Source organism: Pinus tabuliformis, chromosome 5_2, assembly GCF_031772625.1.
Source record: "Pinus tabuliformis cultivar Carrire ecotype Pingquan chromosome 5_2, CPIR1, whole genome shotgun sequence".
Classification (NCBI taxonomy): domain Eukaryota; kingdom Viridiplantae; phylum Streptophyta; class Pinopsida; order Pinales; family Pinaceae; genus Pinus; species Pinus tabuliformis.
The window spans coordinates 121,481,990-121,498,954 of NC_142306.1; the positions used below are offsets into that span (position 1 = coordinate 121,481,990).

At 37.8% G+C, this 16,965-nt stretch overlaps 1 protein-coding gene across 1 annotated transcript in view; it reads left to right on the top strand.

Moving 5' to 3' along the window:
• The first annotated feature begins 7,052 nt into the window (after nt 1-7,052).
• The window catches only part of LOC149157800 (uncharacterized), a 294,458-nt gene continuing 284,545 nt past the window's right edge, over nt 7,053-16,965 (top strand). The window contains exon 1 of the mRNA XM_089436018.1: nt 7,053-7,633. Within this exon, the coding sequence (XP_089292144.1) occupies nt 7,287-7,633 (347 nt within the window). The 5' untranslated portion in view covers nt 7,053-7,286. The remainder of the gene's footprint in view (nt 7,634-16,965) is intronic.

Sequence of the window (16,965 nt, forward strand, 5' to 3'; positions counted from 1 at the left end):
GCTCCAAAGGAGGAGCCTCAGGAAGTTATGGAGAAACCACAAATTGAGGAGTAGAGAGTAAAGACATCCAATCAAGCAAAACTATCCAGAAAAGGCAGAAAAAGAACCATGGAAGCTGATAGACTTGTGCAGGATGCGAGGGAGAATATGGGAGTTCCTTCAAATTTGCGCAAGAAAAGGAGGTCACCTAAGAGGTACACTAGTTACATGGCTCTAATGCTTGATCTCGTAGAGACTGAGCCATCCTCTTTTAAGGAAGTAATAGAGAAACTGGGTTGGGTTGATGCAATGGTGGAAGAATACGAATCCATCATGGAGAACAATGTTTTGGAAGTGGTCCCAAGAACAACAGATAAATCAATTGTGGGTTCGAGATGGATCTTCAAGGTTAAGCATGCAACAGATGGAAGCATAGAGAAGTATAAGGCCAAATTTGTGGCCAAGGGGTACTCTCAAGTTGAGGGAATTGACTATGAGGAGACCTTTGCTCCTAAGCAAGGTACTCATCCTTTAGATCAATTATTGCTATGGCTACGCAGATGGGGTGGAAGATCCACTAGATGGATGTAAAAACAAAATTTCTCAATGGATTTATTGAGGAGGAGTTGTTCATTGAGCAACCAGAAGGTTTTGAAAATTTTGATCTGAAGTCTCATGTCTGCAAATTCAAGTGAGCATTGTACGGTCTTAAGCAAGAACCTCGTGCTTGGTACTTGGATCGATAGCTATCTCACAGGTTTGGGCTTAACCAAAAGTTAAACGGATGCAAACCTCTATCATATTTTGGTAGAAGGTAAATTTCTTATTATTTTCTTATATGTTGATGATTTGATTTTAACTGGTGATGAGCAGCTGATCAGATCTTGCAAGGAGGACCTTGCCAGGGAATTTGAAATGAAGGACATGGGTCTCGTGCACTACTTCCTCGGGTTAGAAGTATGGCAAGGCGATGGGGAACTATTTGTGTCTCAAGGCAAATTTGCAAATGACATACTATAGAGATTCCACATGGATATTTGTAGACCCATGGAGAGACCTTTAGCGTCCAATTGGAGGAAAGTGGGTGCCACTTCAGGTGAAGAAGTAAATGCTACCATTTATCAACAACTAGTGGGCTCAATAATGTATCTTGTGAACACACGACCATATATGTGCTATGCAGTCAACCAACTGAGCCAAACTATGGCTAGGCCAACCAAATTATTTTGGAAGGCAACTAAGCATGTTTTACGGTACCTCAGAGGCACTACCCAGTTTGGACTATGGTATAGACAAACATAGGGAGTGAAGTTGTGTGGCTTCACAGATGCAGATTGGACGAGGAGTCCATTAGATCGAAAGATTAAATCAGGTGGAACTTTGAGTGTTGGGTCTGCAACTATTTCTAGGTATAACCGGAAGCAAATATCTGTGGTGCTCAGCTCGGTAGAAGCAAAATACATGGCTACAAGTCAAGCATCATGGGAGGTGATCTACACGAGAAAGATACTCGTTGGATTGTTTGGATAGATGATGGATCCAATTGTGATATTAAAAATTGCATCAAGCTCTCTGAGAATCTTGTTTTTCACGATCAATCCAAGCAAATAGATATCGGATATCATCATTTACAGAACGGTGTGCAGAGCTGGATAATGTTGCTTTAGTACATTCCAACAGAGGAACAAGATGCTGACATTTTGACAAAAGCTTTCTCAAGAGGGAAGTTTGAGTTCCACAGGTGCAGGATACGGGTGGTTGATAATCCCTTTCTTCCTGAGAGGGAGTGTTGAAAATGCAGCAAGAAATTCTCAATTTGAATTTTCCTTGATTAAATTGAGAAAATTTGAATTTCCACATCAACAGACAACTTGGATGCAATTAACTTGTGTGACATTGCTTGTGTCACCTAGTTTACTTAGTAAATTCAAGTTGGAGGAGTTAAAGTTAAGTTAAGCATCTGTAATTGCTTATTTGTAGCAATCAAGGCCAATTATCTCAAGTTGTTTTCAGTTAAACTAGTTTTGATTGTTGGAGGAACTAGTGGAATATCAGTGGTGTAGTGGGACTTTAGTCAAACTCAATGATCATCCAGTTAATTGATTAATCAACCCAAAATAACTAGTGCATCCAAAGAATTTGATTTACCCAGTTGAGGTGGAGATTCCAATGCAATGTAACATCGGTTGTAGACTATTACGGAGTGTACAGGTGTTGCACGCAACTTGATGATCAACCTTGGGAATTGCGTAATCCATTTTGGAGAAATTCCTAAATAATAAAGCCCTAATTTCTCAAGGAATTGCGCAAGGAAATAGGGGCTTAAGCAGAGGCATAAATTGACTAAGTCTAGGTCAGAGCTTCTCATTGAGCAGATAGATAGGTTATTCACTTGTAGGTTGTGCTTAGAGCGAGCAAGCAAATGTAATACATTCTCTATTCATCTGATTAATGCAAGCAGGCTTAAGGGGTTTTTAGCAATTGTTTTCCCCTAGAAAAATATTGTGCATGTGTGTTATTTCTTACTGCATATCTGAGATTGTTGCTCTAAATTGTGATTTAATTTACTCAGAGTAGTAGAGTAGAATTGTGTCTCTTGATTTAGATTAAATTTTTTTGAGCAGTTGTAATTCTACACCATGTTTCTACACTTTAGTAAGCCCATGTGCACATATTTTGCACATATATTGTACATTCCTCTTTGATAATAAAATGGGTCAACTTGGCACATTTTTCGCTGAATTTGTGGGTGTCTAATTACATGTTAAATTTTTGTGTTGCATGTGGAATTTTGTTTTGATTATCACTGTTAATTCCTAGTAGGAATATTACAATCTATATCTCTATCTCCCTTAATATCTCCTTCTTTATCACTCTATCTCACCCTCCAAACATATACTCTCTCTTTATCTCCATATCTATCTCTCCCTCCCTCCCTCTTCCTCTCCCTTCTCTCTCTCTCTCTCTCTCTTCCCTTCTCTCTCTCTCTCCACCTTTCTCTCTCCATTTCTTTCTTCTTCCATCCCTCTCTCTCCCCCTTCAACTCCATCTTTTCCTCCCTCCCTCCATATATATCTCTATCTCCCTCCATCTCTTCTTCTTTGTCTTTCTATCTCAGCCCCAAACATACACACACTCTCTCCATATGTATTTATCCATCTCTCTCCCCGTCTCCCTCTCCTTCTATCCCTCCGCCCCCTCTCTCTCTCCCCCCCCTCTTTCCTTCTCTCTCTCTTCCCTCCCACTCTCCTCTCTCCCTCACTCTCTCTCCATCTCTCCCTTGTCACACCCCCTCTCTCTCTCCACTTTTCTCTCTATATGTATTTCTTCTCCCCTCCCTCTTTCCCCCTTCAACTCCATTTCTCTCTCCCTCCCTCCATCTTTCCTTCTCTCTCTTAAGTCCTCTCTCTCTTCCTTTCTCTCCTACCCCCCTCTGTCTCCCCCCAATCACTCTCTCTCCCTCCCTCTTTCCCCCCCTTCAACTCCATTTCTCTCTCCCTCCCTCCATCTTTCCTTCTCTCTCTTAAGTCCTCTCTCTCTTCCTTTCTCTCCTACCCCCCTCTGTCTCCCCCCAATCACTCTCTCTCCCTCCCTCTCTTCCTCTCTCTTTGCCCTGCAAAACCATCACTATCTTTCTCCCTCTCTCCTTCTCTCCCCCCTCTATCTCTGTGTGTGTGTCTCTCTCTTCCCTCCTCTCCTCTCTCCCTCACTTTCTCTCCATCTCTCCCTTGTCACTCACTCTCTTTCCCCACCTTTATTTCTCTATGTTTATGTTCTTCCCTCCATGTCTCCCCCCTCCAACTCCCTCTCTCTCTCTCCTCCTCTCCCTCCTCCCTCCCTCTCTCTTTCTCTCTCCACCCTCCAGCTTTGTCACTATCTCCCTCCCTCTTTCCTTCTCCCATTCCCTCCCCTCTCTCTCTCTACCTCTCGCACCCCCCTCCCTGTACCCCCCCTCCATCCATATGATCGAGAATTGTCACTCTATGTAATCAATAATATATGCAAGGTTAAATATAACAATACTTATAATGGAGATGATTATTATTATAATACATTGAAATAATAATAATCAATATTATTGATTATTATAACAATAATAATGTATTGAGAAATAACATGTTAAAGAAACAATAGTATGTTAACTTTACATTATAGACAAATCAATTTCTTCTGATCAAATTGGTAGCTCCGTGCCTTACATTTTATATTTTATTGATGATTATAACAATAATAATATATAGAGAAATAACCTGTTAAATGTTAACTTTACATTATTGATAAATCAATTTCTTCTGATCAAATTAGTGGCTTTGCACCTTACATTTTACATTTTATATTATAGTACATTTTACATTTATATATGTTTTAATTTGAATATTAATTAAAAGATATGAATTTGATATATATATATATATATTGCCATTATTACTTACTTATTTACATTACATCTACCCATCTCATCCACATACTTACTTACTTATTTACATGACATCTACACCTCTCTATATTAGGCATAATTTTAATACACACATATATAAATAAGAGTCATACATAAAACCAAAAACTATTTCAAAATAATATATAATCTTAACTCATACATAAAATCAAGAAAATGCTTACAAAAAATTACAAGGTAAGATATTTTTTTCTTTTTCTTTATATATATCTATATATATATATATATATATATATATATATATATATATATATATATATATATATATATATATATATATATATTTTATGTGGTTCATGATTCTTGGAGATGAGCAATCACTATGTCCACATAATGTTGTACCATGAAAATCTACTTATTAGGATCATTTCATGCTGCTTCAACCAGAGAGTATGACCTCGAGAGTCTGTGACCTCTCAGTAGCAAAGGTACTTTAAGAATGAGGATTCGACCAACTGAACTAACCCTTAGGCTATAATATCTTTATATTTTATATGAGGAACATGCATATTCAATCTCTCAAGAGAATATTTATTTTCAACTAGAAGTTTAAAAAAGTTCAGAAAAGGCCTAAAGAAGCTTGGGAAGAACGAGTGTGTACACTTTGCACGTGTGGAGCAATGGAATCGGAAAAACATTTCATTTTGGAATGTGAGACATTCAAAGGCATACGGGAATATGTTAGCATTAGTTTCTTGGTAAACATTTCATTTTGGAATGTGAAACATTCAAAGACATACGGAAATATGTTAGCATTGGTTTCTTGGCATTATCTTTTCAGCGAGGGGATTGTTGGAAGGTTGGGCCACCTCATCATCAATTTGAATAAAAAAATGTTTGAATTGCAAAAGGCGAAAAACAGGGAACTAATGGTCCCATAGACTATTTTTAATTTGGTGGACATTAAAATATCATTTCATTTATATTAAAATGAGATAGAAAAATCCCAATTATTACTCTTAACCGCTTAAGATAAATCCAAATACCTATAAATTAATTGTTTGAATGCAAATTTTCAAATTTACTCATATTATTTATTAATATTGTGAGTGTAACGTCAAACATTACTACCCATTTTTATTGAGAAGTATTTTCGGCGAAAATCACATCAAAATTCACTTTGATGTGATTTTCCCGGGAAACACTTCTCAATAAACTTGATATGGATCATAAATTTTGATGTGATTTTAGCAAAAAACCCTTCTCCATAAACTTGATATGGATCACAAAAACCTAAATTCAATAATTCCTAAGCATCATTCCAAAAAAACCATTTTAAATCATTTTTTTACAATGAAAATAAGGAAAGTGTCAGAAACATAAAAACACAAAACATTGTTGAATTTAGGTTTCTTGATCCATTTCAAGTATTGAGAAGATTTTTCGGCGTAAATCACATCTTACACTCTTCATCTCCAATATCAATTAATTATAAATTAAAATAACAATTTTTAAAAAACATATAAATTAATTAAAATAATATATACATTAAGTGATAAATTAAACCAAAAACTACTTCAAAATGGAGTTGTCTTTAGTGCGACTTTTTGGACTTTAAGTGTTGGAATCTGGCGAAAAAAATTGAGGTGAAATCTTGATTTGTGTTATTTAAATGATTTGTTAACTGTATATACGGATTCAGCACCCTAAAAAACCCATAGGGCACTTCGATTGTGCAGGGGTGATCCAGATTTAAACAGGAACGCAACAAATTACAGAGATAACCATATACACTAAGATGCAACGGAAATAATACTTCATTTCATTAATGGAAAATACTGACATATGTTTACAAACAGAAATGGCAATAAACTAGCTAGGGCGATGGTAGCTTATCTCTGAGAAGAGATGTGATGGCTACATGCCTCTGAACTGTTCTGAACTCTATTACAATGAGGTTCGAAGGCCTATTTATTGTTGAGAAACACTGGAAAACCCTTCACATACCGAAACCTAACCCTAGAAGATGAAACGCCAAATTGTGGGCCCCGTTTGGGTAAATTGGTACATCAATTTCCCGGGGTCGTAACTTTGGCATACGATCTCCGTTTGACGCGTACGATAGCTCGTTAGAAAGATCTATCCGAGTACTACCACTTTGGGAGGCAATATGGGGCTCGGTCGCCCCAGAATTCCAAAAAAACGTCGTTTAGGGCCTCAAAACGGCTCCGGAAGTTCAGGACCCGAAAAACTGCTAAAAATAGTAAACTGTGCTACAATTAAGGAAACTGAAAATGTTGAGAAAGACAATGGTGGGGGTCCAGGTGGACCTGGCAGGTGGCCACCAATATCCACCTGGATCAAGGGGTTACCCATCAAAATTGTGATTTCAATAAATTCTTGCCAGATTTAACAGAAATTAAACTCAAAAAACGAAAACTCCACAATTTTTTTTTCCAATAAATCACCCTAAACTTCAAAATAATATATAAACTTAACTCATAACTCAAAATAATATATAAACTTAACTCATAACTCAGACATAAAAACATAAAACTGATTATCTAATACCACTGGTCAAAAGATTTATGTATAAGTTAAGGTTATATATTTCAGAATATCAAATAGTCAAAATAATATATAACTTTTAACACATTCAAAATTATCTTCTCCATAGCGGAGCTTAAATTTTTTACATATATAATTACAGAGTGAAAGAAACGCAGTGTGGAATTATGAGGCAGGATATTTCGCGGTATATACATGTTTAGATCTTTTACAAAATCCACCGGAAGCGCCGATGGTCTCTGTACACTGGAATTGAAGAGGGACGATCCGCTGCAAAGCGCAGGGAGTTAAATTTCAATATATACAGAGATCCGAAGAAGTCAAAATCGACGAATCTGAGAGGATGGGTGATTTAAGGAAGAGATCCGTTTCTACTACTGCAAAATCCGCCATTGCAGAGGTTACACAATCCAGTTTATCCTCAGATGGAGGTCCACGAATTCAACCCAAATACAAACAGATACTGGCTATTGGGTTGCTCTGCGTCTGCCCATATTTATATATGCTGTTTTATCATTATAACGTAGATGACGAGTTGAAAAAATCTATTCTAATCAACATGGTGATGAGCATTGGAGCATTTTTCGCTACAGTTTTTATTATCCCAGTGGCTTCCAAGTACGTCCTCAGGAGAAACATGTTTGGATATGATATCAATAAGAAGGGTTCTCCTCAGGGCTCCATAAAAGTGTAAGTTTTTATTTTTGAGGTTGATTATTTCCACTGAAATTATTATCGATGATTTTGGGGTTTTAAAGCTGTTTTGTCTTCATGTTTATGTTGGTTTGAAGTGGTTTTGTTTTCAACATTTGTACACCGTACCTGCAACATGTTGATCACGAGTTCGATTCTTGTTAGCTCGTCATATTAAGCCCAATTCCAGTGGGGAGTGTTCCCTACTTGTGTAGCAATCTTAAAAAAGTAGGCTAATTTTAGATATGCGTTTACATAACATAAGTTCAATGTAGTATACTTGGGGATACTATCTCAGGTTACTGGACTGCCATGTTTAAATCATAAATGGATAGAACATGATGATAGAAAATTTATAATCGGCCAGTGTGGGCCTCCCAAGCCACGGTGACATTGTGAGCGTCTAATATGTATGGAGTTGTGTTTGAGCCCCTCGCTTCACTGGCTAAAAATCAAAATTAAATTCAGCTGGTTTCCATTCCTTTAAGTTAGTTCAACTTGTCTGGCGAACTACCTCCCTTTTCCCAAATCAACCACAATCTCCTACTTTTAGGCTTAGCTTTTGTTGCATGTCACAGACCCATCGACTGTATTTGTATAAGATACGCCAGGAGGAATAGGAATATAAATGATCGTAATATACTTGCATTCCGAGTTGATTTTCTCTTTTGTTGTGGGTTTTCTTAATAATATCAGAAATATCATGCATTGATCATGCCACAGGTGCTGATTTGGTCGTATGTTTCTCATTTCATTGACATTGATGCTGAAATGCATTTAAATGCTTGGTAGGAAAAATGCAGATATGCATTCAGACTTGAAAATTTCACTGCAGGTCTAAATTTGGAGGAAACCTTTTCTTTGGGTGGAGATTGAAAATTTACTCATATTATATCACAAATTATTTAGAGCACGAAACATGGCCACCATCAAATCTATTCAGTACATTTATGTTCAAATCCAATATAGCACAAATGTAGCAGCAATGGATGTCTCCTCATAGGCAACATATTTGACTACTGAATGTATCAATTTGATCAGGATTCAGTAAGTTTATCAACATATTCTGATATAGATTAATGCCTTGAACACACAAAACGGCATTCAATGTCTATTGGTAAAGAGCTTGTTCAACCATTATGACTTATGCGACACAACATCCAAGGTCAGAGTTGCATCAGAGAAATTACTTAAAATTCAATGCATATAAATGATTTGTTATCATTGATCAGACTCCTCAGGTGTCGCAGATGGTCGTGGTTGTGAGTTCACATGTGTCAACATCTCAGTGCCCCAATGGAATGGAAACAATATTGTTGAAATTTCTCAAACCATGGTAAGCAGATTCTGCATTCAAAGAATAATTAAACCCTAGATAACTTTAAATCAAAACTGAAATATATGGAAACTTTAATCTCTGAATTGTTGGAAACACTAACAGAAAATACATGGATAACAAAGCTCTCTAGTCTGCATCACTGCTTTATTAAATCTGGAAAACAGTAAACTCTAGTGCTATAGCCTTAAAACATAAACTCACTAAACATCTCAATGGTGCGCCATGTATTCTTTTATAGAGAAGGAATCACAACTAAGGTTTACAATCACAAACCCTAAATCAGTTTGCTCTAGGTTAGGCAAGAAACCCTAATCCTAACACCCTAATTCTGGCCTAGATTACTGTGCTCAGCTGGGATGTGAGAATACCTAGGTTAGTGCACTTTCATGGATATAATTATACTCACAAAGAACTGTACCATAGGCAACCCTTTTCACATGCAAAGTTCTTAGATTCTAAGTAGGAAATATAACTCATTATAAAAATAGAACTAAACTGAAAGCCAAAACTAAAACTGCTTAAGTTTGGGACAAAAGTGAATTGAGTTTAATGGAAGGTAGCAAAACTGGAAATACACTAAGATTGGTTCATGCATTCTTAGCATACATGTGTGATCCATATTGGATCATTATATTGTTTGTCATCCATCTTGATGCTTTCAAGGTGGAAAAATCAGAGAAATCAGATTACAGGAGCAATTTTAGTTGCGCGACCCAGTTTGGAGAATTGGGGTCAATTTGAGGCCTTAAATGATGTTTTCTTGGGGGAGGGGAGGCGGAGGGGCTTGGGGGTAAAACTTTGTTGCTTAAGCATATCACCCCTTAGTGATATTCTACACTCGAAGACCTTTCCAAGAGTGCAAGAATCTTGTCAATTATTGTTTGTACCAATGTTGCACAAAGCGCGATCGGGATTTAATCGGCGCCGGGAAAAAAGCGTTTGGCACAAAAATATTCATTTTTTTTTTCATTTTTTTTCAATTTTTTTAATATCTAAACCATCTACAACATAAAATAAATACATTGACACATAAATATGATAAAAAAACTAATATATAAGATGTTTAATATCATTTCTAGCGCTAAAATCACACATAACATTGAATCATGTCCTGAATAGTAAGTCCTGACTCTTGAGTCCCAACTCAGCCTCAAAATATCAACAAAAAATATGATAATGTATCTCATCATGTCATAATGTCATATACAATAAAATGAAAGTCTAATCCTATTGATTTCCTCTGCCCCTCTTGCGAGAAAATGCCACAGCTTTCCCTTTCCCTCTAGATGTAGATGCTGGTGCCCGTGCAGGTGGAAATGGCAGTGGAGTCTGATGTGCTCTAGACGTTGAAGAACTAGAAGTAGGAGCTATAGGAGGTAGACCACGTCCTCTACTGGTGGCAGGGGTAGCCCGGGCAGGTGGTGTCACCTAGAAACATTACAATCTCCCAATCCTGAAATCCTGAAAAACTGATAAGTCTGCTGAATTTTAAATGAAATCTAAAATTCTACTTTCTCCATATGAAATCCAATGAGGCTGAAACCACTCTCAAACATCCTGAGTCATTTCATGATAATGTTAAAAATTTAAGTAAAAGGATGAAAATGAAGTTTAAGGAGAATGTCACTTTTACTTTAAGAATTTAACATTACCATGAATAGCATATCCATACTAGGGCCTAGACTTGATCATTAAGCTACCCCACTCAAAAATTATTTGTTTCTTTCAAAAAACATTGCATGAAAAAACCCAAAAAAAGTTATAAAACTATGTTGTCCTGAGCCCCCACGATTTTTTCGTTAAAAATCGCGTTTTTTTCGAAAAAATCGCGATTTTTTGAAAAAAGCGCGATTTTTTCAGTAAAAATCGGCAAAAAAAAAGTAGGCGATTTTTTCGTATAAAAATCGCGATTTAAGCGGGAAAGGGAAAAAATCGCGATTTTCCGATAAAATCGTGATTTTATCGCGATTTTAACAACACTGGTTTGTACGCAAACGTTATGCCTCTTGGAAGTTGACATATCGTGATTGACCACCATAATTTGAGAGGATGCCACGCCAGCCCCTGTTACTCATGGAAAAGGGGCTAGCACGTGGGCACTATGCAGAAAACTCTAGAAGGGTTGAGTTGTAACTCATATTGAGGGTTGAGTGAGTGAAATTTAACCCCTAGTTGGCTATCGAGCTGTGTTATAACCATGCCACGAGGAGGAGAATGGGTTTGAGTCTATTCTAGTGCATTTTGTTCCATAGTATAACGAAGTAGTTGAGCTGGATAAAGAGAGAGCATAGTAGAGAGGGCTTTTGTTCTGTAGTAGCCCATTAGCAATAGGTCTTAGGTCTCACTCTGGATTTGTACCAATTCCACTCAGAGAGAGAGAGCACAACAACCTCACCTTCCATACGAGTTTTTTCATGAAAGGGTTTCCCATGTCATATCTTGGTGTTTTTGTGGTTTGTGAGTGATTGTTTTATCTGTTCACAAAGTGGGCTAAACAAGTTAAGTTACATTTGCTGGTCATTGGAAATTTTTATATTTCATGTGTTGAACAAATTTCATGGTTTGAGGTAGTTTCTCATTGCTGTCATAACATTGATAAACTCTGAAATCTCTGAATTACTATTGCTGGTATAAATTGTCATAAATCTGAAATTGACTTATCTCATCTTGGTTGCCTAACTTTGCACTCTTTCATAAGTTCTAAGTCTTTGATCTCGTGGCATCTAATTGGATAATTGTTATAATCCTAAGAAGTTTGGCATTTTAAGTTCATTGGTTATTTGGCATCTTGTGGAATATTGTTGAAGTTTACACTTGTATCTTTAAGCATTTGTCTTGTTTAAGGATTGTCATTTTAATTTTGTTAAGTACTTTTGCTATAAGAAGATTCTCACTAAGTACTTGAATAATTCTAACAATCTTAATTGAAGACAAATCTCACTCATAATTTCTTGCATAAGCATATTGGATTTATACTGAACTAATAACTTACCTCCTAGCATAAACTAGATTGATAGAAATATAGGGCAACCCTTCTTACTTGGCTTGAGGGGCCTCGACAACTCTTCATTGGTTAACACGCTAATCTTGCTGTCATTAGAGCTATAGTCTCTGCAGCGCCGGAGGCATCGGGTGATAAGAGCACAACAAAAAGTACTGTTAATTAGGCCCTAGCCTGCTTCCTGTTGGCCTCCTTCCCATAACTTACCTTGGAGCCCAACTTCAAAATAGTTGGGGAAGGTTACATTTAGACTAGGCATATAATAAAAATTACCCAAGATCACTGCATCTCACATAGGTCATATGGTTTGCACATCATTTAGATTAGTCAATCATCTCAAGTAGCGGGTGTCCATCTGGTCGTTTTGTTCAAATTTACTATAAGCAAGAATTTGTGACTCCATTAAGGCACTTGTCTCATACTCTAAGATCTAATTGAATTAATAACCTTGCTTAAATTCAGCCAACTGGCTAGGCCACTCATCCGTGTTTGCCAAACAAGTTGGTTTCCAACTTGTTTTCCTTCATCTCATTCCATAAGGACTACCCCTCATAGCCTGTTGTTGGGAGACAAGTAGAACGAAGTGGGCGGGGATCAGAGGGACAACCCCCGTTCTGAACGTTGTCGCAACGCCTGTACAATTCGGGCGACAACATTTTCTGGCACTGTTGTCGGGGACAAGTTTGTCTTGTTGCCGGGGTTAACGACATTATCATTATTGTTCTCTTATTTTTCCATTTAGCCTGTCAAGCAACACAACATTTTCTGGCCCCGTTGCCGGGGACTAGTTTGCTCGTTGCCGGGGTTTACGACAATCTTCCTATCCTACAATCCTTCATTTCTCTATCATTTCATTAGCTCGTTAAGCGGCACAATATTTTTTGGCGCCAATGCCGGGGACAAGTTTGTCTTTTTCCCAAGGAAAAATCGCAATTTTATTCATAATGAACAAAATTACATATTGTAGATGCTAGAAAGCATATGCGTAAAACAACAAATCCTGGTATCCAAGATCAATAACAACTCATCAAAGAGTTAACACAAAACTACTCTATCTACCTTTCTTCTTTTCCACTTTCCTCCAACCATTAGAGTTGGGAGTGGAAGATATAATAGTCATTTGAGTCTCTTTTACATTTACAAGAATTTCTTTATCAGAATCTGAACTTTTTGATGCATGAATTCTTTTGGTACCACTAACTTCTTTTTCAGATGGGATTTTCTCTATCTGCTGCTGCTGAACAGAAGGCATTGGAACTATTGAAGAATTATGTTCAACATTGCTCTTCTGCATGGATTCCTAGGATTTCTGGACATTATTGTTTGAGGTTTTTTCTGGGATTTCTGCATCCTCTGCTTCGACTTCCTGGGATTTTGAAAACTGCCAACCTTTTGGCTTTGGAGCTTGTTTTTGCTTGTGTACACACTTTTGAAGATGACCAATTTGTAAACATATACGGCAGCGGAATGTTGTATTCTCGTAATCAAGATGTTGGGACCACAGTAGATTGTTGTGTAACAAAATAATTCTATCAGGTAAACCTTTACTGAGGTCTACCTCTACGCAGATTCTGGCAAAAGTGAAAATGCCTTTTGAGACTCTATATGCATCCACTTTTAGGAACTTCCCCAAGGAATTCCCTATTCCTTCTAATACTAAGTGATGCCAAAAATGTAGGGGAAGGTTATGTAACTGGACCCATATTGACATTTTGGAGACCACCATGGTATTTGCATCAAATCCCAAGAACCAAGGTATCAAGAAGAGACCCGCATTGCCCCAAAACCATGGTCCCTTGTTTAACACATATTCCAGATCTGTTGTTGTGTCAAACTTTACAATAAAAAAACCTTTAGAACATAGGTGAATTTCATAGTTTTCTGTCCAGGTAGAGAAAATCCATTGATGTAGGCTCTCCGATTTGGGCCAAAATCCATTGAATCTGCAGATTATTGCTCTTGTATGGAAATCAGAGTATGTTCATTTACCTCTGGCAAGTTGATTGTCAATGCCGGTACCTGGTTCATCTGCTCCACAATATAGGGACCAGGAAGATTGGGACATTGTTCTGTGTTTTTTTTCTTTGGTTTTGTCTTCCCTTTAACTGCATCCTTGAAGGAAGCTGGGCCTTTGGAACTAGATCTAGGACAACCTCCAAGAAGTCGCATGTTTAGGATGATGGTTGAATCAGGTACAAAGGCGTAGTCCTGCAACTTGTATCCCTCTTGTAGAGATTTCCTTGTATAAATGAAATTTGGGAGTCTTACTGGAATACCCAGCTGTTCTTTAATCTTTTGCTTCAAATCTTGTACCCGGTCCCAGATCCAAACCCTCATACACACTGATTTCCCACTCAATGTTTTAATAAAAATTTAGATCGAAGCAACTTCAATAAGATCTAGGGGTTGGCAACCCAGGGCCGTCCTCATATTGGTCTCATTCGGTAGATTTGCTACATCGAGCATCTTGGCGCGACAAGAATCCACTGCTACTTCTCCATAGATTAGATACGAAACTTAGAAGCAGAATCGTTGTTTTATAGATCCAACGCCCAGATCTGGTAGTGAAGACAATGAGATAACCCATATGAGAGCTTAGATACTGCATTTAGATTAGGGAAGCCGGATCTGGAAATTAAACCTTCGTCGGAGGTCCCTCTCTCCAATTCGGTTGCCTGATGGATACCAACCACCATCACCTGTTTGGATCTGATCTCGATAGAACGAGAATTGCTACGTGAGGTGAAAAAAATTTGGATTCTGGTGGCAGCATAGCCCACACCGTGGAAGACCTTGATACGTCTCTTCAGATCCATCGCAACCTCTTTTTTGTTCCATGATGGTGTTACCGCACCTCGAGCCAGCACCTCATGAGAGTGGTTGTAATTTACGTAGGCATAACTGAGGGGGTTCTTGCTGATCTGTTCTCTGCAGATGCGAATGGAGAGAACGAGGGCAATTTGATTGAAGATGTCGTAGCGCTGCCCTTCGGTGACGGTTGGATCCAGATCTCCCACATACAGAGAAGCATTCACTGCAACCGCCGCTGCATGCTGCTGAACGGGATTCACCATCTGCGCCATGATCCTCTCAAAAAACCGGGGACAAGTTTGTCTTGTTGCTGAGTTTAACGACATTATCATTATTGTTCTCTCATATTTCCATTTAGCCCGTCAAGTGACACAAGATTTTTTGGTGCCGTTGCCGGGGACCAATTTATTGGACCTCGACTTTACGACAATCTCCATAATCTTGAAAATCTTCCATCCTTCATTCATTATTCCATGAAATGCCACAACTTTTTTTGGCACTTTTCTCTCATCATTTTTCATTTTCTCATCACCTTATCATTTTTCCTTTCACTAATCCTCTCATCTTGTTCATTTTCACATTTAGCACCTGGACATTTAGGTTGGTTTCCTGTTTGTGTGGTGACTCCACTTATTCATCCATTCACTAGAATGTACTCTAGAAGGAATCCTAGTAGTCTGGTTAACCCCGTTCCCAATCTTGAAAAGGTTCTAAGAGCTCGGTTAAACAAGTTACATTCTAGAGGTCGTTTAAATTTTATCGGATAGGAAGCTCTTCTTAACCTCCACCTGCTTTTCATCAATCCTCCAAATCAAGACATCATGGGTGACTTCTATGGGCCTTGCAACTTCACCAACATCCAGGGGTATTTGCATGATCTACCAAATGAGTAAGCTATGAACAGATTTCCAATTTTTGAAGGAAATAATGTTGTCAATGTTGAAGAACACATAAAGAAGTTTGATTTATTCCTCCATAGATATGCTCATTCTACTAACTATAATCATGAAGATGTCAGGATGAAACTGTTTGTCTTATCATTAGAAAGTAGTGCGATTGATTGGTTCCACGACAAGGTTGATAATTCCTTTGACTCTCCGGGAACCCTCCTCAACGCATTCAAAGACAAATATGGGGATAGGAGGGAAGGAAAATATTTGGTAAAGGAATTCAATACCATTAAGAAGAAAGAAAATGAAACAGTGGTAGAATTTAACCAAAGGTTCAACAAACTGTTAAGAGATATGACTCAGGATTATAAGCCTCCTGAAAAGACAGTCTTGGAAGCATACCTTGAGGCTTATCATGTAGAAGTGCAGTATGAAATAAGACGGGCTCAACCTGCCACTTCAGCTGCTGCCCAAAACACAACTGAAGAGTTAGAAAAAGATAAAAAGGCTTCAGGAAAATCTGAGATCCTTGGCTATGAGATAGGTCCTGTGAAAGTCAAAGAAGAGTCAGAAATGGTCAAAGAATTAACCAAACTGGTTAGGAATATGGAAATTAAACATGCCAAGTAGATAAATGACATGCATAATCAATTAATACAAATGGAAAGGAATACTGGGATGCAAATACAAAGTATGCCTCCCCGAAACAATAATAATAACAGAGGTAACAATAACAATCAATGGCCAAAAAGGAATTCCTCAAACGATCAAAGGCCTCCTACACTGCTTGAGTTTGCCAACGTAGTTGATGAGTCTATTCCTTTCTGTAGACCTTGTGATAGTTTTCATGAAGAAAGTACATGTGCCTTTGCTAGAAGGATCTTAGAAGAAAGTAGATATCAACAAAGTAATAATGCAAGTCAAGGTGAATCAAGTGAAAGCCCATGCACCAATATGATTTCTTCAACCTTTGCAATAAACACCTTCGATGAAGAAAAGGACCCCATTACTCAGGCATATGGTGATAAACCAACTCAGGAACAAGTTCTAGAACTTGCAAAGAGTAAGGGCTACACATATCAAAGGAAGGGTAAAGGTCAAAATTCAGAACAAACAGGTTCCCGCCGAAAGATACAAATCTGGTTTGAACATGGATTGGGTCGCATGGATAAATAATATTAAGATGTCTGTCCTTGTACTTGAACTTTTAAAGATTCCATCTCAAAGGACATCTTTCTTCAGGGCTTTGAGTATGCTTCAAGAAAAGGATGACAGAATTAATCATCAA